Source organism: Saccopteryx leptura, chromosome 7, assembly GCF_036850995.1.
Source record: "Saccopteryx leptura isolate mSacLep1 chromosome 7, mSacLep1_pri_phased_curated, whole genome shotgun sequence".
NCBI lineage: Eukaryota > Metazoa > Chordata > Mammalia > Chiroptera > Emballonuridae > Saccopteryx > Saccopteryx leptura.
Window position 1 is genome coordinate 87,899,759 of NC_089509.1, and position 25,762 is coordinate 87,925,520.

Consider the following 25,762-nt stretch of genomic DNA (forward strand, 5'->3'; position numbering starts at 1 on the left):
GAAATTCTGGGTCTGATTTTCAGTAACTTAGTCCGTGTTGTTACAGGAGATAAGGGTGCATGTAGAAGATTTCAGGTCATTTATGCAGTGCTTATGCTAGGAATTTGAATCCTTTTCTTTCTCAACTTTGTACTGCAACATCAAGAGTACCTAGTCAATTTCATTATATTCAATAGTGTGACAAAACCGTTTGAAAGTATCATATACACAGTCACCCTGATCTTTGCTTCTTATAAATGGTTGATTAGCAGTATTAAATCTAATCAGATTAGAGATTAGAAACAGTTCCAGAAACAGACCAATTCAGAAAATTCATCCTTAATAGTCTGTTCCCCTAGAGCTACTACTTTCAGAATCAAAATCTGTATTAGTCAAGGTTGTTCAGAGAAACAGAACCAATAAGGTGAGAGATGGATTTATTATAGGGAATTGGATAATTCAATTATGGCGGCTAACAAGTCACAAAATCCGCAGGATGAATTGGCAAGATGGAGACTCAAGGGAGGGGCTAGTTCTAGTCCTAAAGTCTGCAGGCTCAAGATGCAGAATCAGTAGATATTTCCACTTGAGTCTGAAGGCAGGAAGAAGCCAATGTTCCAGTTTAAAGGCAGTCAGGCAGGAGATAGTCTCTCCTACTTGGGGAGGGTCAGATTTTTTGTTCTGTACAGGTCTCCAACTGACTGGATGAAGCCCATCAGCATTAGGGACAACAGTCTGCTTTACTCAGTCTACTGAATTACATGTTAATCTCATCCAAAAACATCTTCACAGACACACTCAGAATGTTTGACAAAACATCTGGGCACCACATGGTCCAGTCGAGTTGACCCATAAAAGTAACTGTCACACCCCTAAGCCATTGCCTTAATTCAGACTGTCATAATTGTTTTTATGTAGACTAAATACAATAGCTTCCTCTAATCCTTGACACCCAATCCTAAACCCTTTCTGTCCATATTTAACCCTATTGATATCATTGTTATAAATGTATGTTGGTCATGCTATGTCCCTACTTAAACCTCTACAATGGTTCTGTACTGCCTGCAGCATCTCCAAACATTTCCAATGAAGAACTCCTGTGGACAGAGAACAGTGATGGTCTCTGGAGGTGTAACTTAATGCAATTAGACACAAGCACACCATTTCTTGGAAGCATTTCGTTATCTTAAGAAATTTATATAATTTAAAAAAATTCTATTCCATAATTTATAAGTGTTAATTTTAATATAACATTTTCCTTCTCAAAATCTTTGAATAAAGCAATACTCCAGAAAGATGCACCATGTTTTCCAGTGCATTCGTTTTGCCCTGCCACACCTCTGAGGACTCAAACAGTAACATTTATTCACCTTTGAGAAGCATAAACCTAAAATAATGATGATGGTGACGATGGAATATTTATTACTTTAATAAGTAGCTAACAACTAAGCATTTTACTGTTTGCTACTATGTCCTAAGTGCTTTATGTTTAACTTATTTATCACAATAACTCATTTGGGTAATTATTATCTTTATCCCATTCAATAAATGAAGCACAAACAGCCTAAGTAACTTGCCCAAGGTCACCCAGCAGACCCAAGATATAAGCCTATGCAGTCTGGATCTAGAGCCTAAACTCTAACTCTTGCCCCTGCTGACTGTTCCACCTCACCTTCCATTGCTCCCCTTCTCACTCCTATGCTCTTAGACACTCACAACTAACTACTCCCTGTTCTCTAATACAGCACAGCCTCTTATGATTCCCTCCTGTTACATATGATCCATCTTGGTGGAATGTGTCTCCTTACCCTTGCAAAATCACCTCTGTTCATTTTTCAAGTCTTATATCAAACACCTTTTCTTTTGTGGAGTCTTTCTTGAGAATACTTTTCCCTAATTCCCCTAAGTATAAATTTTTTCTTGGCTATGTCTCATAATTCTTTTTCTTTTTTTTTGTATTTTTCTGAAGTGAGAAGCAGGGAGGCAGAGACAGACTCCCACATGCGCCTGACCGGGATCCACCTGGCAAGCCCACTAGAAGGCTATGCTCTGCCCACCTGGGGCGTTGCTCCATTGCAACCATAGCCATTCTAATGCCTAAGGCAGAGGCCATGGAGCCATCCCCAGCACCCGGCCAACTTTGCTCCAATGGAGCCTTGGCTGCAGGAGGAAAAGAGAGAGATAGGGAGGAAAGAGAGGGGGGAAGGCAGAGAAGCGGATAGGTACTTCTCCAGTGTGCCCTGGCCGGGACTCAAACCTGAGACTTCCATATGCCAGGCCGACACTCTACCACTGAGCCAACCAATGTCCAGGACCTGTCCCATAATTCTTTATGTTCACCTTTGAGGGGGTCTCATCCCATTTGAACTATAATAATGTTTTTTAGCAAGAGAGGGTAGATCTGGAGATAGGAAGGGAGAGAGATAAGAAGCATCAACTCATAGTAGGGGCATTTCAACTGTTCATTGATTGCTGCTCATGTGTGCCTTAACCAAGGCTCCAGCCAAGCCAGTGACACCTTGCTCAAGTCAGTGACCTTGGGCTCAAGACAATGACTATGGGATCATGTCGATGATCCCATGCTCAAGCCAGCTACCCTACGTTCAAGTTGGCAAGCCTGTGCTCAAGTCAGCAACCTCAGGATTTCTAACCTGGGACATCTGCAATGTCATGGGGGCATAGCAGATACTCAATAAATGTTTATTCAATCAATAAATCAATGGATAAGGAAATAACAAGCAATAAACATTAAGAAAAAACACTTCACTTTACTATTTCAACAAATCACCAGTATCAAAAAAACAAAATTTATTTTTAATATAATACCCAGTGTTGGTGAGACTATAGGACAATAAACATTTCAGAATACAATTTTCTGTCTTATACCTAATTCCCTAATTCTATTTCAAATATTTTCCATTTCTTATTCTTAGTACTAGAGATTAAAATGTCTCTCTCATTTTTTAAAATCTATTTTTACTGTAGAAATTTCAAGACTGGTTGACATATTCTATTTTACTTTTGGTTTGCTAATGACATTTTTGACCAGAGATTGACTTTTGGCTAGATTTGAAAGTAACAATTGGAACGTGTGGAATTCGAGTAAACACTACTGTACTGCAGAGCAGAAAACTAAAAACTACTAGATACCTTGATCATAAAAGACCCTCATTTCTTTCCACAAAAGGAATATTTCAGCCAACTTTCCTCATCTGCTGCTCTGCCCTTCGCTCTTTCAGCCAGGAAGCTGGCATCCGCCTCCTTTAGCTTTCTTGTCTCCAGACCTCCTCACCATCTCTCTTCAGGGCTACAACCAGAAACTCAAATTTTCTCTCTCCTTTTTAAGCAAAAAAATCCACTGCTCTCTTTACCTTGGAGTCGAACCCATTCTAGCCAGGCCTTCCAGTTGGCAAACTCATTAGTCAACAGAGCCAAATATCAATAGTACAATGATTGAAATTTCTTTTGAGAGTCAATTTTTTAAAACTTAAACTATATAGGTAGGTACATTCCTTATCGAGGTAGCACCCGCACATGGTATTTTGTGGGAGGGCCACACTCAAGGGGCCAAAGAGCTGCATGTGGCCCGCGAGCAGCAATTTGCCGACCAGGGCGAAACCAAAATGCTCCATCAAATGGATTAAATGTTTCAAAGCCCACATGATCTAACTGTATTAATAAGACTTCAAACACTTACGTTACAGGGTCTCTTCTTTCTGGAGGTGGTTCAGGATTCATAAACATGGATGGTTCGACAATTTTCTGAAGAGGTTTTAACTGGAGAAAATAGTAAGTAGATTTTAACACTGTTTAGTGACAGTTACAGCGCACCCTAATCCTACACTTCAGGGCTATAAAATAGGCCTTAAACGATCCATATAAGGAGAAAAGGAATTGAGAGAGGAAGAGAGAACTAACATTTATTGCCAAGAATATTGCTAACAATATCTGCCAAGAATTTATATCTTTAAGATTATTGAATCCTCTCAGTAATCCCCTGAGGTAGATAACTATGCCTATTTTACAGAGCCTGTAATACTGAAGATGAGTAATTTGTTCCAGGTTAGCCAATAGGCGTGAGAGCCAGGATTTGACTGCAGCTTCATCCGCCTCCAGTGCAGTACTCTCTTGGACGTTATCACGATAGGTAAGTAGGGGACAATACTACCTAACAGCTCACAGCCAGAGAAACCAAATTGAACTTTTATTATATGTCCTACTCTTTTCTGTACAATGCCTTGTTTCTTGCTTTTGTAGAGTCCACTTACATAAAACTATTCTTGACCAGTTTTATTTGAAAAGGATATTTCTCCTTAAGAATGGGATTGTTACATGTTATATTCAAACACAAAATCTATCTCTGAGGTTGATGCTTATAAACTGTGATTGTCACAAAAAAAAAAAGACTAAATAATTAGGGGCCTCTATAAGACCTAATTCACAATAAGAAAAGATAATACTGTAGACAGAAGGAAAAAAGTCAAAGCAGAGAAAAAAAAAGAAAAAATGTTTGTGCCTTTCATTTCTATATTACTTACTTCTGACTCAAAAATGCATTAAATATCATAATGATCTACCACAGGCAAAATTTTAAAATATATTTTACAGAGATTTCTCAGTTAACAAAGTGGAAGATTTTTTAATAAAACTGTACCCACTTTCAATTCATAATTAAAAAGCAACCAAGCCTATAAAAATAGCAAAAACTAAAAATGAAAGATTATATGCAAAGTATAGGAGCCATTTCCCCAATATAACTGCAGCACTAACAGGACTGGATTTATAAATGCCCCAGAGCTGTGGTAATGCCCAGGGATATCAAGAATTATTTCAAACATCTGATGAGACTATATGTTGGTATAATTTTTCTAGAACAATTTCTCAAAAACTTCATTGGTTTGGACAATAATTTTCATTATAGGAATCTAACCTATGTATACAATGAAAGGACATAGGTTAATGTACAGAAAATTTCACTATAACATGGATATATGAGGTGAATTTAAAGGAGCAGGTCAAAGCTACAAAGATATCTTCTTTGGGCATGTTACTTTCTGATGAATCAAGGAAGATACAAATAACACCAGATACTGAAATAACAACTAGGAAAAGGAGCATAAACAATCAGAGTACAATTATCTGATAACATCAATGACTCCATTTTAATGAATATTTTAAAATATAAAAATCTACACTCACTTCTTGAATACTTAAAATAATTGTTTTCAATTACATAAGTATGCACAGACACACACACAGCAAATTTTATAATAAAGATATTTTGAATAAAAGATCATTACTTTAAAATGGATAAGCAAATAATGGCAAAGTTTCATTTTTCTTTAGACTGGAGAAAAACAGCATTCTTTTTAAAATATTTATTTTAAAGAATTTATCAGACTGGAAAGGGTTGGGGCTCCGAAGGGGATGAGGCGACTGAAGAGCCACAGAATAGTTTTTAACAAGAGAACTAACCTGATGTGAGAATCCATAACCAAAGTTACCATAGGAGAACATAAACTCCACCTCCAACCTGCAGACAAACTAAACATGAGGCAAATTTATTGGTTTGACCAGAAAGCTATTTTAATGAAGAAGTGATAGCCAGTGATATTTTTACGTCATAAATCTATAAATTAGAAAACCAAATCATGATTCTCCTGATTAAAAAAATAATAAAGTTACCAAAAGAATTCCTATAAAAGAATCGATGGACTTCCTAAAATGTTAAAAACTTTTATGTTAAAGTTAAGCCATATTATATGACTAAAATGTGGAGATATCAATTTATAATTCTTAATAGGACACGCTGAGATACATATTATGTATATATGTATATAACATATACACATGTATATATATTTTAAAAGATTTACTCATACTTCTCTCACCTCCACTTCCGTTTTCAGATAATATTTTGGCTTAGTCTCTAAACCCCGCTTGTTTATATGTGAAATGCAGGAGGGTGTCAGAGGTTATGACCTCAAATGTCCATCATTCTATCTTTTATGCTCCTTGTCCCTGTTTCGGCTATTGGCGGCAGAAGCTTCTCTGAATAGAGAAGAGCAAGTAATCAAGATAATAACTTTTTTTTTTATTATTTATTTATTTATTTTTTCATTTTTCTGAAGCTGGAAACAGGGAGAGACAGTCAGACAGACTCCCGCATGCGCCCGACCGGGATCCACCCGGCACGCCCACCATGGGGCGACGCTCTGCCCACCAGGGGGCGATGCTCTGCCCATCCTGGGCGTCGCCATATTGCGACCAGAGCCACTCTAGCGCCTGGGGCAGAGGCCACAGAGCCATCCCCAGCGCCCGGGCCATCTTTGCTCCAATGGAGCCTCAGCTGCGGGAGGGGAAGAGAGAGACAGAGAGGAAAGCGCGGCGGAGGGGTGGAGAAGCAAATGGGCGCTTCTCCTGTGTGCCCTGGCCGGGAATCGAACCCGGGTCCTCCGCACGCTAGGCCGACGCTCTACCGCTGAGCCAACCGGCCAGGGCAAGATAATAACTTTTAAGTACTTAAAGTACTTAAAAAGAAATTAAAGTGAGAACTGTAAACAACTCTCTAGAAACTCAAGGAGAAAAATAATGTTTCCTCAGCAAGTGATAATCCTGAGGCTATACAGTCAGAGAAACAGCTAGAGGCGTTTTACTCTCTTACCCAATGGTTTCTAATTTTCTTGTTCACCATTGAGCGGTAAGATTGGTTATTAATTTTTTTAAAAAAGGTGGAGATGAAGATTTTGTAAGTAAATACTGTATTCTCCATTTAATATATTTCTATTAATTCAGATAGTGTCTAATAGGGCAACAAAAGAATGAAAACAGCATCAGAGTTTACAAACAATATCAGAGTAAAGGTATATAAAATGTTAAGTGTAGGTACAAAACTTTGGAAGTTTCAATAAAGCTCTTACTGTTTTTTTATTCAACATTTGAAATTCTTCAGTAAAGCACCCTTTCTAGAAAAAAATAAATAATAAAATTATTAAATATAGACTCATATATAAAATTTAAACCATTTCATAAATTTTTAAAAATTAGGTAATGATTTCAATGCACATATTATTAATTTAGTATTAATTTAGTAGTTAAAATACAAATAAAAGGAATATTTGGAAGAAAATCAGAATTCCAGATTGTACGAAAAATAAATGTCAAGTTCTACAGTTATGTTTTAGACAAAAATGTTCCTGCTAGTTATAATACTCCTTTATGGAAGTCTTAGAGGAACTGTACTTTCAGAAAATATAATTTCTTATTGAAGGGTTAAACATAAATCTACATGATAAGCTGACTCTGTCTGTCTTGCAAAAAAAAAAGAGAATATTCTCCTACATAACTATAATATTAGTATCATACTTTAGAGAATTAACAATTTTAGAATTTTATCTAATATTCAGTACATATATTGTGTCATAACTTTCTCAGAATGTTTTTGTAACTTTTTTAAACCTGTATTCAATCCAAATTATTGCATCTCTCTTAATCTAGAACAGTTGTTGCACCTTTGTTTTTTCTTTAATGACCTTAACTTTTTTTTTTTTTTGGCAGAGACAGAGAGAGAGTCAGAGAGAGGGATAGATAGGGACAGAGAGACAGGAAGGGAGAGAGATGAGAAGCATCAATTCTTTGTTGCAACACTTTAGTTGTTCATCAATTGCTTTCTCATATGTGCCTTGACCAGGGGGCTATAGCAGACCCAGTGACCCCTTGCTCAAGCCAGCAACCTTGGGCTCAGGCTGCTGAGCCTTGCTCAAACTAGATGAGCCCACTCTCAATCCGGCTACCTTGGGGTTTCGAACCTGGGTCCTCCGCGTCCCAGTCTGACACTCTATCCACTATGCCAACACCTGGTCAGGCTGACCTTAACTTTTTAAAGCAATGATGGTATGTCTCACATTATGTATTTACCTTATCATCTTGTCATGGCATTAATTAACTTTCCTCCCATCTCCTAAAAATTACGTCTAGACTTGGGTTGATTAGACCTAGGTTAAACATTTTTTGATAAGAATAATTCATAGGTTGTGTATGTCATATTATACCACCTTAGGTGTTAAGTTGTCTACAATTACTTATGCTAAGTTCAAGCTCTTAGTTAAAATGGTAACCATCACATCTCACTATTGTACAGGAACATTTCCGCTTTTGTAACAATTAATCTGTGGTCTCCTACTTTGGCACCATTCAAATATCTTGTTTCCCAAACACTTTTTACCTAATGTTTTACCACTGATAACTCTTGACTGAATTATTATTTACTATAAAATGTTGCAAAAATGGTAAATTTGTAATTCTATCGTTCCTACTACTTTAGGAACTGGCATTCTTCTGTTTAAAAATAAAAGGCTTTCCTTTTTCTTCCCATGCTGTCTCTCTCTCTCTCTCTCTCTCTCTCTTTTTTAGATCACCAAGGATTCATGGATTTTTCTTGTTTCAATATTTGTAATGGGGGTGGGGGACAGAACACTCCAAGGAAGGAGAAAGCAAGAGAGAAGGAACCACAAAAATCTGTGTGTAAACTCTGCCCAAAACTTTTGCTGACCCCAAAATGACACATGCACAGGGCAGATGGCAAGCAGCCCAGCTGAGGATAAAAAAACCCTGAAAGTTATGCTGCCAACTGAGAGATAGAGTTTGTGGTTTGAGTTTTGTTTAAAAATATTTCATAAAACATGCTTAATCTTTCAGATTGTACCACTGCTCTTCCAAAAAATAAATTTTCAAAAACATTATGCTGTTATAAACCAGAGAAAAATTTTTGGTAGCAAGAGGGAGATATGTTTCCTGAGCACAAGTTTGAAGGCAGATAATAAACACAAGGAATCCTTCAGGTACAGCTAAATCTTAATAATCACCAACTGGACAGTGTGATACTAAAGTGAAAAATGATCTGCATACGTACCAGAATTACTTCATAGAGGTGTACCTGAACACTCCCTAACAGGACAGCACATTTCTCTTTATTGTCATATTGTATTAGATCCAAGTGAATGTTATTACGCACATCGTCTTGACGCCTGGGGACCTTGATACAAAATACACGTAAAAAAGGAGCATTAAATTTTCAGTCCTATTTCAGATATAATTTCTGAATAAATATATCTATAAACTATATATTATGTGCATATCTAATCATTAGTTTTCAGCCTTATAACTTTTCAATCTCAGTCACATATACCCTAATGTCAACAAAAATCAGGATCTTGTTTATGTCTAATGTCAAATGTAGTCTTTTTGAAACACCCATTATGTACATTCTCTCTTTTAATTCTACATAGAAGTTTAGCCTCAATGCTCTACTGAAACTTATCAAAGGTAACCCAACAGCCAATCCAAATAACCTATGTAATCCAAACATCCAATACCAAAAGATATCCAACATCATTCTCAGTTTTTTTCTTTAACTTTTTGATAAAATGTACACCATTGTATCAACTTGGAACTTAAAAATCTGTAATACAGTATCATTATTATGTCACCTTTAAGATCTATACACTCTTGCTGATTAGAAAAACATCTCATACCTTCTAACCCCAAGATTCTAAATGCATTTTTTAATTAAGTGAGATACAACTAATATACAACACTGTATTACTTTTAGGTGTATGACATAATGATTTGATATTTGTATATATTGCAGAATGATCACAATAGTCTAGTTAATACCCATCACTATACAGATACACCTTTTTTTCTTGTGATTAGAACTTTTAAGATCTACTCTCTTTGCAGCTTTCAAATACACAATAGAGTATCATTAACTATTGTTACCATGCCATACATTAGATTCCCAGAATATATACTGTATTTCCCCGTGTATAAGATGCACCCCCGAAATATTTGGGGTCTAAAAACTGGATGCATCTTATACAGTGGTTGTATTTTTGTTTTTTGGTGTTTTTTTTTACAGAGGCAGAGATAGACAGGGACAGACAGGAATGGAGAGAGATGAGAAGCATCAATCATCAGTTTCTTGTTGCGCATTGCGACGTCTTAGTTGTTCATTGATTGCTTTCTCACATGTGCCTTGACCGGGGGCCTTCAGCAGACTGAGTAACCCCTTGCTGGAGCCAGCGACCTTGGGTCTAAGCTGGTGAGCTCTTTGCTCAAGCCAGATGAGCCCGCGCTCAAGCTGGTGACCTCGGGGTCTCGAACCTGGGTCCTTCCGCATCCCAGTCCGACGCTCTATCCACTGCGCCACCACCTGGTCAGGCGGTTGTAGATTTTTTTTGCTTGCATTTCCCACTTCTGCACATGGATGAGGAGTTGTATGAATTTTATGATGATCAAAACTTGAGTTCAATAACTTTACATAATACACTTTTCCCCCCAATTTCAGGCCTCAAAATTAAGGTGCGTCTTATACATGGGGAAATACGGTATATCTTATATTATATATATATATATATATATCTTGTAACTGGAAGTTTGTACCTTCACCCATTTTGCCCACCCCCAAAACTCCCACCTGTGGCAACCAGCAGTCTGTTCTTCGTACACATGAATTGGGATTTTGGTTTATTTTTTTTAGATTCCAGATTTAAGTTAGATAATGCAGTATTTGTCTTTCTCTGTCTTACTTCACCTAGTATTATGCCCTCAAGGTCCATTCATGTTGTTGCCAATGGCAGGATTTACTTCTTTTTTTTATGACTCAATAACATTTCATTTAAAAAAAAATTTAAATCTATTTATCCTTGGATGGACACTTAGGTTTCTTTCCCCACATACTGGCTATTGTAAATAATGGTGCAATGAACCTGTGGGGGATGCAGATATCTTTCTGAGATAGTGTTTTTCTTTTCTTCGAAGCAGAAGCAGGATTACTGGGTCATATGGTAGTTCTAGTTTTAATTTTTTTAGGAGCCTCAACACTGTTTTCCATAGAGGTTGGACCAATTTACATTCTTTTTTTTTTTTTCTGAAGCTGGAAACGGGGAGAGACAGTCAGACTCCCGCATGCGCCCAACTGGGATCCACCCGGCACGCCCACCAGGGGCAAAGCTCTGCCCACCAGGGGGCGATGCTCTGCCCCTCCGGGGGGTCGCTCTGCCGCGACCAGAGCCACTCTAGCGCCTGGGGCAGAGGCCAAGGAGCCATCCCCAGCGCCCCGGCCATCCTTGCTCCAACGGAGCCTTGGCTGCGGGAGGGGAAGAGAGAGACAGAGAGGAAGAGGGGGGCGGGGGTGGAGAAGCAAATGGGCGCTTCTCCTATGTGCCCTGGCCGGGAATCGAACCCGGGTCCCCCGCACGCCAGGCCGACGCTCTACCGCTGAGCCAACCGGCCAGGGCCCAATTTACATTCTTATCAATAGTATTCAAGGGTTCCCTTTCTACACATCCTTGCCAACACTCGCTATTTCTTGTCTTGTAGATCACAATCATTTTAACAGTGTGAGGTGATATCTCATTGCGGTTCTGATTTGCATTTCCCTGATGATTAGTGATGTTGAGCACCTTTTCATGTACCTATAGGCCATCTGTATGTCTGCTTTGGAAAAATGTTTATCAGATCCTCTGCCCATTTTTTAATTGGGTTTTTCTTCTATTGAATTGAAAGAGTTCTTTATATATATTTGAGTATTAACCTCTTATTAGATATATGATTTGCAAATATTTTCTCCCATTTTGTAGGTTGTATTTCATTTTGTTGATGCTAATGAGAGTATGTATATTTTGGGGAATTGTTATAAAGACTGAAGAGGTTAATCCATACAAAAATAATTGGAGAAAAAATAAGTGGAGAGATTTTATATAAGAAGAATGGAGAAAAAAGAAATACTGTTTTTATGAACTAAATTTTTGGCCACCTCAAAATTCATACGTTGAATTTGAAATCCACAACAACATGGATGGACCTTGAGAACATTATACTGAGTGAAATAAGTAAAGCAGAAAAAGCTAAGAACTGTATGATTTCACACATAGGTGGGATATAAAACTGAGACTCATGGACATAGATAAAAGTGAAGTGGTTACCAGGGGGAGGAAGACATACGGGAGGGGGAAGTGAGGGTGCAGGAGGGGGAGAAGGTGGGGGTAAAGGCGAAAGAGGGACAAATATACGGTGATGGAAAATGATTTGACTGGCTGATGGCTACACAACATAATCAACAGTTCAAATGCTACAGAAATGTTTACCTGAAACCTATGTACTCCTATTGATCAATGTCACCCTGTTAAAGTTAGTTTTCTAAATAAAAAATTTTAAAAAAGAACCCTAAAACCCCAATGTGATGATGGTATTTGTAAGTGGAGTGTTTGGGAGGGTAGAACTCTCATGAATTGAATTAGTTTCCTTATAAAAAGAGGCACAAAAAGGATGATCTCTCTTTGCTCTCTGCCATATCACTGTACCAGTAAGAAGATGACCATCAGCAAACCAGGAAGCAGGCTGTCACGAGACAACGGATCTGACAGGACCTTGATCTTGAACTTCCCATTTTTCAGAAAGGTGAGAAACAAACATTTGTTGTTTAAGCCACCCAGTCTACAGTAATTTGTTATAGCAGCCCAAACTGACTAAGACGGGGTGGGAGATAGTAGATGGGAGGGAAAGAGCAAGACAGACAAATGCCTGTGTGATAAAACACAGTTAGAACTCAGGGGAAATGATCACCAGATTGTATACTTCACAGTAAGCTATTTATCTTTTTAAAAAACATCTACTAGCCCATAATATAGAATAGAATACTGTAAAATAACATAAAGGTACGGCTTTCGTTTCTTTCCTATCCCCCACAAAAAGATATAACTAATGTAGCATATTTGAACCTATAAAATACATTCTTATATTTAAAAGAGAACTTTAACATTACCTGTACAGAAAAATACTTCATGTCATCAAACTTAATTATAGTTTTCCTTTCATTACTGACATTTTGTGTGTTTTGGGGTAGAAAGCTACGCATTTTTGTACATTTCACAACGTTGTTTATAGTGATGCGAATGCACAAATTATCATAATGCTGTAAATTGACTGAAAACATAAATATTTAGGAAGCAAATTTTGTTGTGATTGAACAATAATGCATTATAAAATTAATCCATTAGACAATTCAGGCCAAAACCTAAAAATCAATCATATAAAGAAAGAGGTAATTGTAGAGCATATTAAATAGTAAAAAAGCCCTTTAAAAATAATAATTTTTCCCATCAATATTAGGTACAATATAAGTAGGAAAAGAATCTTTTTTAGGTCATTTCTCATATTTTTATCCTTATATATATTTCCATTGTAATTCCTTTGCAATTTTTTTTTCTTTTTCTTTTACTTTTTTTTTTTTTTTGTATTTTTCTGAAGTTAGAAGTGGGGAGTCAGTCAGAGAGACTCCCGCATGCGCACGCCTGGGATCCACCTGGCATGCCCACCAGGGGTTGATGCTTGGCCCCTCTGGGGCATTGCTCTGCTGCAATCAGAGCCATTCTAGTGCCTGAGTGGGAGGCCACAGAGCCATCCTCAGTGCCCGGGCCAACTTTGCTCCAAGGGAGCCTTGGCTGCGGGAGGGGAAGAGAGTGATGGAGAGAAAGGAGAGGGGGAGGGGTGGAGAAGCAGATGGGCACTTCTATGTGCCCTGCATGGGAATCAAACCCGGGACTTCCACGTGCCTGGCCAATGCTCTACAGCTGAGCCAACCAGCCAGGGTGATAAACATTTTAAAGTGATAAACATTTACAATAATATATAGTTGAAATTTTTTTCTAAGCATAATTGCATAGAAATTCAAAAAATGTCATCTGAGAGTAATTTATTTTTAAATTTCAGACACAATTTAGAGCAGCATTCTACTCTAATTCATTTCAATATATACTTCACTTATACTATAATACATATATTGGTGTGTATGTTTATCTTTCATAACACTGTGTGCATTAAAATAATTTTGTGGCCCTGGCCGGTTGGCTCAGTGGTAGAGCGTTGGCCTGGCGTGCGGAAGTCCCTGGTTCCATTCCCCGCCAGAGCACACAGGAGAAGCGCCTGTCTGCTTCTCCACCCTCCCCCTCTCCTTCCTCTCTGTCTCCCTCTTCCCCTCCCACAGCGAGGCTCCATTGGAGCAAAGATGGCCTGGGCGCTGGGGATGGCTCCTTGGCCTCTGCCCCAGACGCTAGAGTGGCTCTGGTCGCAACAGAGCAACGCCCCGGATGGGCAGAGCATCGCCCCCGGTGGGCGTGCCGGGTGGATCCTGGTCGGGCACATGCGGGAGTCTGTCTGGCTGCCTCCCCATTTCCAGCTTCGGAAAAATAGAAGGAAAAAAAATTGTTTTTATGATTTTACTAATTATCTTTAAAAATCTCTTTATATAGAATTCTCTTCACTAATTCATTTATGTAAAAAAGAAACACCAGGCCTGACTGGTGGTGGCACAGTGGATAGAGTGTCAACCTGGGATACTGAGGACCCAGTTTTGAAACCCTGAGGTCATCAGCTTGACAGCGGGCTCATCCAGCTTGAGCACAGGCTTGCCAGATTGAGGATGGTGTCATCAACATAATCCCAGTGGGGTCACGGTGTGAGCCCAAGGAAAGGGGCCACTGGCTCACCTTAAGCCCCTGGTCAAGGCACGTGTGAGAAGCAATCAATGACAACCACTAAAGTGACAGAACTATGAGTTGATGCTTCTCATCTCTCTCCTTTCCTGCCTCTCTCTCTTTCTCTCATACATACAATAAATTTTTTTTTTTTTTACGTGAGAGGAATAAAAATTTTTTAAATAAAAATAAAAAAGGAAGACCAAGTCTTTATAAGACTAGGTTTATGCCATGATAAATCTAATAATAGGTATTCAATATATTTAAAGGTAAATAAATCCTTTAAATAATGTTTAAGAGAACAGTTATTACTCAGAAATAAATTAGTACTATAGACGAAGATATATTTTTCTATTAACTTATATAGTGATTGAGGTGGGTTAAAGATGGCTAAAAATCTTTTGTCACTCTCCGTATCAAAAAGTGGAATTTATTTTTCTCTGCTCTCGAATCTTGCCTGGATCTGTGACTACTTTAACATGCAATGGACATGACCAGGGCTGGGACTAGGATAGGGTCAGAGGAGCACTAGCCAGGGTGAAAATTTTAAGGGGATACCAAATTTCAGTAATGAAGATAAATAATATTTTAATGTAATATGTTTTTAAAGTCATAAAGAATACAGAAAAAAATAACAAAAGACAAGACCCTGGGATTACATGGAAAGAGAAAGGTCCAACCATGTCAGCATCCCAATGAGTCTAGTAAAGCACCAAGAACATAAATGGGCCACTTTAGATTTTCCAGCCTTTTTGAGCTGCCAGATGACTGCAGCCTCAGCTGTGATAACAAAGCAGAAGTGCCACCTAGTGAATGCACAGACAGTGACTAATAATAAAATAGCTAATGTTTTAAGCTACTAAGTCTTAAAGTGTCTTGTAATGCAGTACTATATAACCGAAGCCTTGATATATGATCACAGTATGGCTCTTAAATCAAAAGAAAGGATACTCTTAGGTGTAAAATATCTGCAGCTCCTTATATGAACAGCCAGGCAGCCAACCTGTAACAATCAAAATAAAAAACACAGTGAATGAATTTTTTAAAGTTAACTTTTCTTCCATTTTATTCTACACCAAAACCACATATTTTTTTTAGAGTTCCACTTTATCAGTCTTTCTCATTAGAAATATCCACTGATTAGAAAACACCAGAGAGTAGAAATGCAGAAGAAAAATAGGCAGGATTTGTTTAAAATAAACCAAAAATAAACAAGAATACAAAAGTAAAACAATAGTTTATTACCAACCTAAATCCAACCATCACTCTTTGAATCATTTTTATTTTATATTAGGTGAGAAGTGATAAAATGTAGCATCTTGCATATGATAATAAGAAATATGCCTTGCTTTAAATAAGCTTTTTATCCAGTATCCTAAAACCACTTTATTCATTTAACAATCATTCATCGACTATAATATGCCAAGGACTGTGAAATATTTATTCTCTCATATACAAAATGTATCTAGATATTAAAGAAAATTGTATCTTGTGTTTAACCATAAAATTAATACAAAATGAATTCAGGAACACTTGAAAGTAATAAGCAGTATTAGCTAAATATATTTAGCCATGTTTGGCTTTAAAAAAAAAAGAGTAAAAGTAACAGCAATATTATATTACATTATAAAACAAAATAAATGGCCCAATAGTATTTTTAAATGTAATGTAATTGATTTTAGAAAAATACAGATGTTAGCATTCAATGTTTAATTTAAAAACTAATGTATCAGCCCTGACCGGTTGGCTCAGTGGTAGAGCGTTGGCCTGGTGTACGGAAGTCCCTGGTTCAATTCCCGGCCAGGGCACACAGGAGAAGCGCCCATCTGCTTCTCCACCCCTCCCCCTCTCCTTCCTCTCTGTCTCTCTCTTCCCCTCCTGCAGCCAAGGCTCCATTGGAGCAAAGATGGCCCCGGCGCTAGGGATGGCTCCATGGCCTCTGCCTCAGGCGCTAGACTGGCTCTAGTTGCAACAGAGCGATGCCCTGGATGGGCAGAGCATCGCCCCCTGGTGGGTATGCCGGTGGATCCCGGTCGGGCACATGCGGGAGTCTGTCTGACTGCCTCCCTGTTTCCAGCTTCAGAAAAATACAAAACAAACAAACAAACAACAAAAAAAACTACTGTATCTGAATGATGAAATCATAAGAAGAAAATATTACGGTCTACTTCTTAAGGAAACATTAGTAAAGCAAAGATTCTAAGTTTTTAAATTCAAAGGGCGGGGGATAATGCTTATTATATAATCTAGGAGAAACTTTAAACAGTATTGCCATAGATGATTCCATGCATCATTGTTTATTTCTTACAATTGGGTTGTACATGAGGAGGGGAGTGTAGCTATAACCTTGTACTGTATAATTCTATACAATGCAAATCACTGCCTGCCTGCCAAGTAGCTCAACATGAAATCACGGGCAAGAACTTTAATTTTCCTTATGTTTCAATAGCTCTTTATACTTTTACATAATCATATAATATAGAAAAGAGAGTTTCTATTCAAATATAGAAAAATATTTAACTCAAAAATACAATAATGACCACTCACAGACTGCAGATAACAAATGTTGCAACAGAATCTGAGATGCATCTGTGGCCCAAAGCAATAACTATGTCAATATCTTCACCCCAAACACTCTGGAACATGTATTTAAAATAGGAAAGCAACCACAAAGCTATGCACAAAAGACTTTTTGAGTCCAACTTTAAGACACAGCGTTTTCACTATTTTTTTTCTGAAAATGGGATGTGACCATCAGAAACAGGAGTATTGAGGTTGTGAAGCAGTTATTGTTTATGCATGTAGAAACCTTGCCAACTACCTCAGAATAAGTCACAAAACTTTCACAGAGTAAGTGGTGTGACTAAATCACGCATTGGGAGGAGCTATCAATTAGATGTCAAACATCTCTGTCAAAAACTTCCAGTGGATCTTTAAGAGAAGCTAGATTTTTCCATATCTAGCAACATGTAATTCAAATAAGAAAAATACAAACTGTGAAATTAGAAAGTGTGAGTAAAATCAAAATGGTCTTCAAAATTTCAGTTCTAAAAAGACGTGGAAGTCATATTCAAGAGCATAGATTATGGAAATGAGTATGTCAACATAATGGCATGCATAAGTGCTTATGGCCAAAAGTGATTTCAAAAAATCTTTTCTAACAAGTGTTGGAGAGGCTATGGGAAAAAAGGAACCCTCATTCACTGTTGGTGGGAATATAAAGTAGTACAACCGGCCTGACCTGTGGTGGCGCAGTGGATAAAGCATCGACCTGGAAATGCTGAGGTCTTGCCTGGTCAAGGCACATATGGGAGTTGATGCTTCCAGCTCCTCCCCCCTTCTCTCTCTGTCTCTTCTCTCTCTCGCTCTCTCTCTCTCTCTCTGTCTCTCCCTCTCCTCTCTAAAATGAATAAATAAAAAAATTAAAAAATAAATAAATAAATAAATAAATAAATAAAAAATAAAGTAGTACAACCATTATGGAAGAAAGTATGGTAGTTCCTAAAAAAATTAAGAATAGAATGACCATATGACCCAGCAATCCCTCCACTGGGTATATACTTCCAAAACTTAAACACACTGGTACGTAAAGACACATGCAGCCCAATGTTCATCACAGCATTGTTCACGTGGCCAAGCCATGGAAACAACCAAAAGCCCTTCAATAGAGGACTGGATAAAGAAGATGTGGTACCTATATACTATGGAATATTACTCAGCCATAAGAAATGATGACATAGGATCATTTATGACAACATGGATGGACCTTGATAATATTATACTGAGTGAAATAGGTAAATCAGAAAAACTAAGAACTGTATGATTTCATACATAGGTGGGACACAAAATTGAGACTCATAGAAATAGATAGATAAGAGTGCAATGGTTACCAGGGGAGGGGAAGGGAGGAGAGGTTTTTTAAGTGTTATATAATTATATATAAATACACACCATGGTCATTTCATAAAATCAAAAATGTGTATGTTAATATAGTCTTACTATTTCTCCCAAAATAGTGATGTTAAATTAAGCATATGTTTTTTAAATTTTTAAGAAAGATTGCATTTATTGATTTTAGCAAGAGGGGGGGGAGAGAGAGAGAGAGAGAGAGAGAGAGAGAGAGAGAGAAAAGAGGGGGAACAAGAAGCAGTTGCTTCCTGTATGTGCCTTGACTGAGCAAGCCTGGGGTTTCGAACTGACAACCTCAGTATTCCAGGTTGACGCTTTATTTGCTGCACAACCACAGGTCAGAGTTTAAAATTTTTTTTACTTATTGATTTTAGAGAGAGAGAAGGAGAAAGAGAGAGAAACACTGGCTTATTATTCCACTTATTTATGCACTAATTGGTTGATTGTTGTGTGTGCCCTGACTGGGGATGGAACATGCAACTTTGGTGTATTGGGATTATTTCACATAATCATGAGCTACCCAGCCAGGGCCATCATGTTTCTTAACCAAAAAAGTATATTAATATATGATGGGAGCTAGAGAAGAGATATAAGAGAAACTCTTATCTCATAGCTATTAACTACTCTAATAGTATTCAGAGAAAAAAGATAACAGTAAAAGAATATCACAGTATGTGACAGTTCTAAAAGTACACAGATCCTCCTGTCCTATACTCGATAGCACTCAAAAGAGAAAACAAAATTTTCTGGTCCTTATTTAGCCTAGATATCAGGTCCTACCTATGTATTTGTGTATATGCGTTTGATTTTGTTTTCAGGGTTTATTATTTTTTGGATGAGAGAGATGTGGGGTCAATTTTCAAATGGTAGCTCAAAGTTTCCTAAATCTGACAATAAATACAATCACCTAAACAGCTCAATTAAAATACTGATTCATAAACCTCATTCTCAAATTCTAAGTTAGCAAATCTTAGGTGAGGCCCAAGAATCAATGTTTTTGAAAATTATTCCAGGTGATTCTTAGGTAACTTGAGTTTGGAAATCCCTACTATAGAAGACATTTCTTTTTTCTGTAAATCAGAGTGTTTTTCATTATTTCAGTGATCATCTGGATGCTTTTCGGATTCATAAAAATGAAAATCGATGAATATGTTATCAGAATACCATTTTCTATACATACTTTTTGATTACCAAATAATAAACATTAACTAGTCTTAATCTAAAATAATAAATAACTTGTACAGATTTATTAAGGATAGTCATACATACCACATCCCCAAATGGCACCAAATTTTCTGTTTCAGGTATTATGTCCTGTTCTTTACTTTCAGACTCGTGCAAAGTTTTTCTTAGCATCTACAATGTAAATAAATTAAAACTTTAAAAGGCAAAGAAGAATATAACTAAAGTTTACTTCAATTTTATGAGTAAGTATTGGGTATGATATTAGGAAGTGGAATATTGATATTAGGAAATGGAATATTAATATGACTATAAAACTTATCCCTACCCTCAACAAAATTTTAGTAAGTTAGCAGAGAAACAAAGGAGAGAAGTAAACAGTGGCATAAACAATGAGTTCTTATTAACTAAAAAAAAAAGACCATCATTAGCACATTCCAATCTTAATCTGATATGGACTGGGTACTGTATCCTACAAATGGCAGTGATCCTACTTGCAAATTATCCCAGTATTCCTTCAATTATAGGTCACAGAAGGAACTGGAATTTAACCCTCTGGGCTACTTAGTACACTAGAATGAAGCAATGAACAGATAGTTTGGAGGTTTTAGTTGTGATTTCCTCCAGAGTAACTTCACTAACTGATATTTGTGGGTTGGTATTTATCTTTGTTTTTAGGGCTCTACACACAATGGTTAGCCTTCAAAAATTACAAGACATTTTAATATAGACGTTAGAAGTAAAGAGAAGAGGGGAGAGGCAAGGGAAATAGGGAAAAACTGCCTATTAAAAATCTAACTTAAGAAGAAAAAAAAGAAAAGAAAAAAAAAGAAAAAAAATCTAACTTAAAAATTGCCGTGTGCAATAGCATGGATGGATCTTGAGAAAATCATGCTAAACAAAATAAGCCAGACATTTGAAAGAGTTAAGAATCAAATGATTTCACTCATATGAGGGATACAAAGTGGAAAGAAACCAATGAACAAACAAGAAAAACAAAAACTCATAGGCACAGACAACAGTATGGTGGTTATCAGAGGGCAGGGGTGGGGCAGTAAGGGATAAAGAGGGTCAAATATATGGTGATGGAAGATTTGACTTAGGATGGCAAACACAATGCAATATACAGAAGATGTATCATAAAATTGTACACTCGAAATCTATACAATCCTGCTAACCAATGTCACTCCAATAAATTTAATTTTAAAAATCTAACTTGAAAAGAAGTATATTTATTCCCAACCTTTGCTATACTTGAATTAACACGACCTATTTACAAACATTAACTTCTCAGGAATCTTTGTTGTTACATGTCTTTCAAGAATTACTGTTTGATTTTTAAAGTCTGTGATAAATCCTTAGTTATGTTGAATTTATTGTTTTAAAATATATAATAATCTAGTATTAAAATTCTTTTTACATATTTTAGATCATTCTGTTATTGTTACATCTGACTAATTTAATGTGTTTTATATACAGGGTGAAGCAAAAGTAGGTTTACAGTTGTGAGTATGCAAAACAAGTTTATTTTTGTTATTATCTATTGTATTATTTTCCATATGAACTGTAAACCTACCTTTGACCTACCCTTTCAGGGGTCTCAAACTCAACTCAGCATATGGGCCGCAGAGCAAGATCACAGCCGTTCGGCGGGCCGCACTAGGTCTACAAAAGGCAACTGTTATGCAACACTTTTCAGTGTCACAAAACGACCAGAAACTGTAGTTCGTGGATTAGTCTGCGGGCCGCACAAAATTGTTCGGCGGGCCGCGAGTTTGAGACCCCTGCATATGATTTAATGTGTACTTTAAGAGAACTGAGTAACAATTACTGTATGTCACAAAAATATCAAACCGTGGTACATTATATGTGTATTTACTATGAAACCTGTGCTTTCTAATGTTTTGATAACCTTATTATGTAAGTCTACTTTGAATGTGTTTTTATTACTTTTTTGAATGTGCATTTTAACAAATTCAAAATAATTAGAAAAAAAACCCTCCTTTAGAATACTGATGCTCAATTTATCTTTAACAAACTGGCAAAAAATCCTACCTCCCCCCTCATTTTGCTACCTTTTAACGTTTCCTTCCTCATCTGAGCAAAGTTCTCTTCAATGACAGGAATATAAGCAAAACAATTATTTGTCAAAATGCTATTAGAACCTTGAACAAAAAGTTCTAGAAATCAGTCTCATAAAGCTTTCTGACATCATCCAGAACTTCTTCTGAACGTGCAGGGAATTTTGATTTCAGTTAATTCTACTATGCCTATCATCTCTGTCAGTTTTGGCCACACCCTGAATGCAAGCCCCTCAGCACTTCTACATATATATTTAAAAGTCTATACATTCACTCACTTTCTGCACTTCTTTCCCAATGACCTTTTTGACTCACTGTCCTCCATTCCACGGTTTTCTCTGAAAACCACTTGCTTACCTTTGCCTAGGATAGTCCTACGTCCTAGCCCTAACGGAAGACTTCACTATCCTTACATTAAACATCATTTGCAACCATATTTCTAGCATTGTGCAGATTCCAGCTTGAAGTGTTCCTGCCCTCAAGAAATTCAGTCTGGTGTTGAAGACAGACAGGTGGAAAACAATTAGTTTCACTATATTAAAATCAATTGCCAAGAAAAGAGAATTTTGTCTTTATCCTTTCTTTGCCCAACACAGATTTTCTACATGAAAAAGAGTAACTTACTATATTTTTTTACTGAGAGGCGGGGAGGCAGAGAGACAGACTCCCACATGTGCCCCAACCGGGTTCCACCTAGCAAACCCCCTACCAGGAGATGCTCCATTGCTCAGAGTAAAGCCAGGAGTCGCAGCCACCATCACAGCTGCCTGGCCCGTACGGGTTCGCATTTGATTTGGAAGACGGTAATGAAACAACAGAGCCAAGAACTGGTGGGCCATTACCTTTAATCCTAGCTTGCACCAAGCGGGCAAGACATACACACAGTGGGAAAATACTTCCTTTCCATTCAGGGCTCCCAAAGCCACTGACTCATCAGGGTTTCCTAGAATCAAAGGTTTCTACCTTACCAGCCTTATTCACCTCTGATCCCCATCTCCTTCTCTCTGTACAAACTGACTTCTCCTTCAGCACTCCACCGTCTTGGCTGCTTCTCCCTGCAATGCTAATTTCAGGAACCGAGAGAGAGTGAGCCCCCGGTCTGCCCCATTTTATAGTGTAGAAATCAAAACCTTTACGCCAATATACAAATAAGAAAGTCTCTGATACAAAGTCACTTTTCTGAGGCATAAATGAGATTCCTCATAAGAGTGCACCACCCCACATCATGCAATCAGTCAAGGGTGTGGAGAAAAGCTTAGTTTTGAAAAGATCTTAGTATTAAAAGGGTGAGAAAGGCTTAGTCTTAAAACTAAGCCTTAGGCTATAATGACTTTGCCAGCTTACAGCCTGTCTCCAACACCCAAAGTGAGCAAACATATATATCATATTTACAAACTTATTTGACCAACACTCAGCAACTGAGCTATTTTAGCGCCTGAGGTGAGGCCATGGTGCCATCCTCAGCACCTGGACACAACTTGCTTGAACCATTAGAGCCATGGCTGCAGGAGGGGGAAAGCGAGAAAAAGAAGGGGGAGGGGTGGAGAAGCAGGTGGTCGCTTCCCTGTGCAAGCTACAGGTACACGGAATTATTAACTCCTTAAAGGATTTGTTTCTATCCTCTTTTTTCCTGCCCAAGTTCAAGAGCAATGGCTTCTTTCAGCCTCTCTGGTTTTCTGTAACCATGAAATAAGAACCCTCACATGAATAAGGCCCAGGGATTATCCCCTAGGGTAGCAAGAGAAAATATGAGAACTTAGTGATTCTCTTTAACAAGTAAGAAAGTATACAGATAGCTGACTCTGAGCAGTATTCAAACAATCTGAGGAAAAGTGTGAGTTTCATGCTCAGATGGGTTCCGATGAGTGCCCTCATGCTTTCAGGGTATTGCGTTTGCTAGTCAAGTGAACTGACCAATTACATGACCTTAAGTAGTAGACTACTTAGTCTGCTTTACAAATAAATGAGAATTGGCCATAAAAAAATTTATGGCAAGGCATTTTAAAAGTTGGCAAACACAAAAATGTATCATGCTAACAGGTGTGAAGTGGTATTTCCCAAATATCTAGGGTAAGTTGAACATCTTTTTATATATGTGTTGGCCATTTGTATGTCTACTTGGGAGAAGTGTCTGTTCACTTCTGTCCATTTTTTTTAATGTTTAGGTCATTTTTTCTCCGTTTTTTAATTAAATTTATTGGGGCAACATTGGTTCGCAAAACTATACAGATAGTTTGTTTGGTGTTGAGTTGTTTGAGGTCTTTACATATTCTGGACAGTAACTCGTTGTTGTAGCTGTTGTTTAAATATCTTCTACCATTTGGTTGATTACTTTTTTGTTTTGCTGGTGGTTTCTTTTGCTGTGTAGAAGCTTTTTACTTTAATATAGTGCCATTAATTTAGCCTTTACTTCCCTTGACTTTTGAGTGAAATTCATAAAATCTTCCTTAAGACCAAGATCCATAAGTTTATTATCTATGGGTTTTTTTAATAATTTTTTTAATATATTGTGTTAACATGGATTCAAGTATCCTACTCCAGTGATATTCAACCTTTTTTTTTTTCATGGCATAATCACACACTAATTACTAAGGTCAGTGCCCCTGACTAAATACAACCATTTTCATCTCATGGCACAAATAAATTAGTTACTAAAGAAGAAAAGGTCAGAGCCCTTTTTTCTTTAGTAATTAGTTTATGAGTGCGTGAGAAACAAAGGTTGAAAATCACTGTCCTACTCAATATAATACCCTCATCCCCCAACAAGGTGCCCCCCAATAAACCCCCTTTGCTTCCCTCTCGCACCTTCCCTCCCTCCCTTCCCTCTAGAGTTTGCTGTCCTGCCTGTTACATGTATTTATGTGTTATGTATACATAATTTCACTAATCTCTTCACCGTTTCTGATCCCATTCTCTTAACCCCCTTCCCTCTAAAAGCTGTCCCTCCATTCCTTATGACCCTGCTTCTGCCTCTTTTCCAGTGGTCCCCAACCCCCGGGCTGCAGACCGGTACCGGTCCGTGGGTCATTTGGTACCGGTCTGCAGAGAAAGAATAAATAACTTACATTATTTCCATTTTATTTATATTTAAGTCTGAACGATGTTTTATTTTTTAAAAATGACAAGATCCCCTCTGTTACATCCATCTAAGACTCACTCTTGATGCTTATCTCGTAAGTTCGACAATTATATTTAAAAATACCACAGTTTTTACGCCGGTCGCATAATTCTATTTTGTGCACTTATCCATCCCACCCTAAAGGCTGGTCCATGAAAATATTTTCTGACATTAAACTGGTCCGTGGCCCAAAAAAGGTCGGGGACCACTGTTCTATTCCATTCCTCAGTTCGCCATGTTCATTTCACATATAAGTGAGATCATATGATATTTGTCTTTCTCTGCCTGGCTTATTTCACTTAGCATAATAATCTCCAGGTCCATCCACGGCACCGCAAAAGGTAAGATTTCCTTCTTTTTCATGACCACATAGTATTCCATTGTACATAGTATTCCACTGTGTATATGTATCATGGCTTTTTTATCCACTCTTCCACCAATGGACACTTGGGCTGTTTCTAGATCTTGGCTATTGTAAACAATGCTACAATAAACATGGAAGTGCATATCTTCTTTTGAATTAGTGTTTTCAGATTCTTAGAATATATTCCTAAAAGTGGGATAGCTGGGTCAAAAGGCAGTTTCATTTTTAATTTATTGAGGAAATCGCATACTGTTTTCCACCGTGGCTGCACAAGTCTGCATTCTCACCAGCAGTGCAGGAGGGTTCCTTTTTCTCCACACCCTTACTAGCACTTGTTGTGTGTTGATTTGTTAATGAGAGTCATTCTGACAGATGTGAGATGGTATCTCATTGTAGTTTTAATTAGCATTTCTCTGATGATTAGTGATGTTTAACATTTTTCATATGCCTATTGGCCATCTGTATGTCCTCTTTGGAGAAGTGTCTATTCAGTTCCTTCACCCTTTTTTTTTTTTTGGTGACAGAGACAGGGAGAGTCAGAGAGAAGGACAGATAGGGACAGACAGACAGGAAGGGAAAGAGAAGAAAAACA

General features: G+C 37.6%; 1 protein-coding gene across 1 annotated transcript in view; it reads right to left on the bottom strand.

The window, feature by feature from the left end:
- Window positions 1-25,762, bottom strand: part of C2CD6 (C2 calcium dependent domain containing 6) — a 98,162-nt gene that overhangs the window by 68,010 nt on the left and 4,390 nt on the right. Inside the window, exons 2-8 of the mRNA XM_066346505.1 lie at window positions 19,695-19,781; window positions 15,468-15,519; window positions 12,806-12,966; window positions 8,891-9,013; window positions 6,900-6,944; window positions 5,455-5,523; window positions 3,677-3,756 (exon numbers count right to left, since the gene is read on the bottom strand). Coding sequence (XP_066202602.1) covers window positions 3,677-3,756; window positions 5,455-5,523; window positions 6,900-6,944; window positions 8,891-9,013; window positions 12,806-12,966; window positions 15,468-15,519; window positions 19,695-19,781 — 617 coding nt within the window. The remainder of the gene's footprint in view (window positions 1-3,676; window positions 3,757-5,454; window positions 5,524-6,899; window positions 6,945-8,890; window positions 9,014-12,805; window positions 12,967-15,467; window positions 15,520-19,694; window positions 19,782-25,762) is intronic.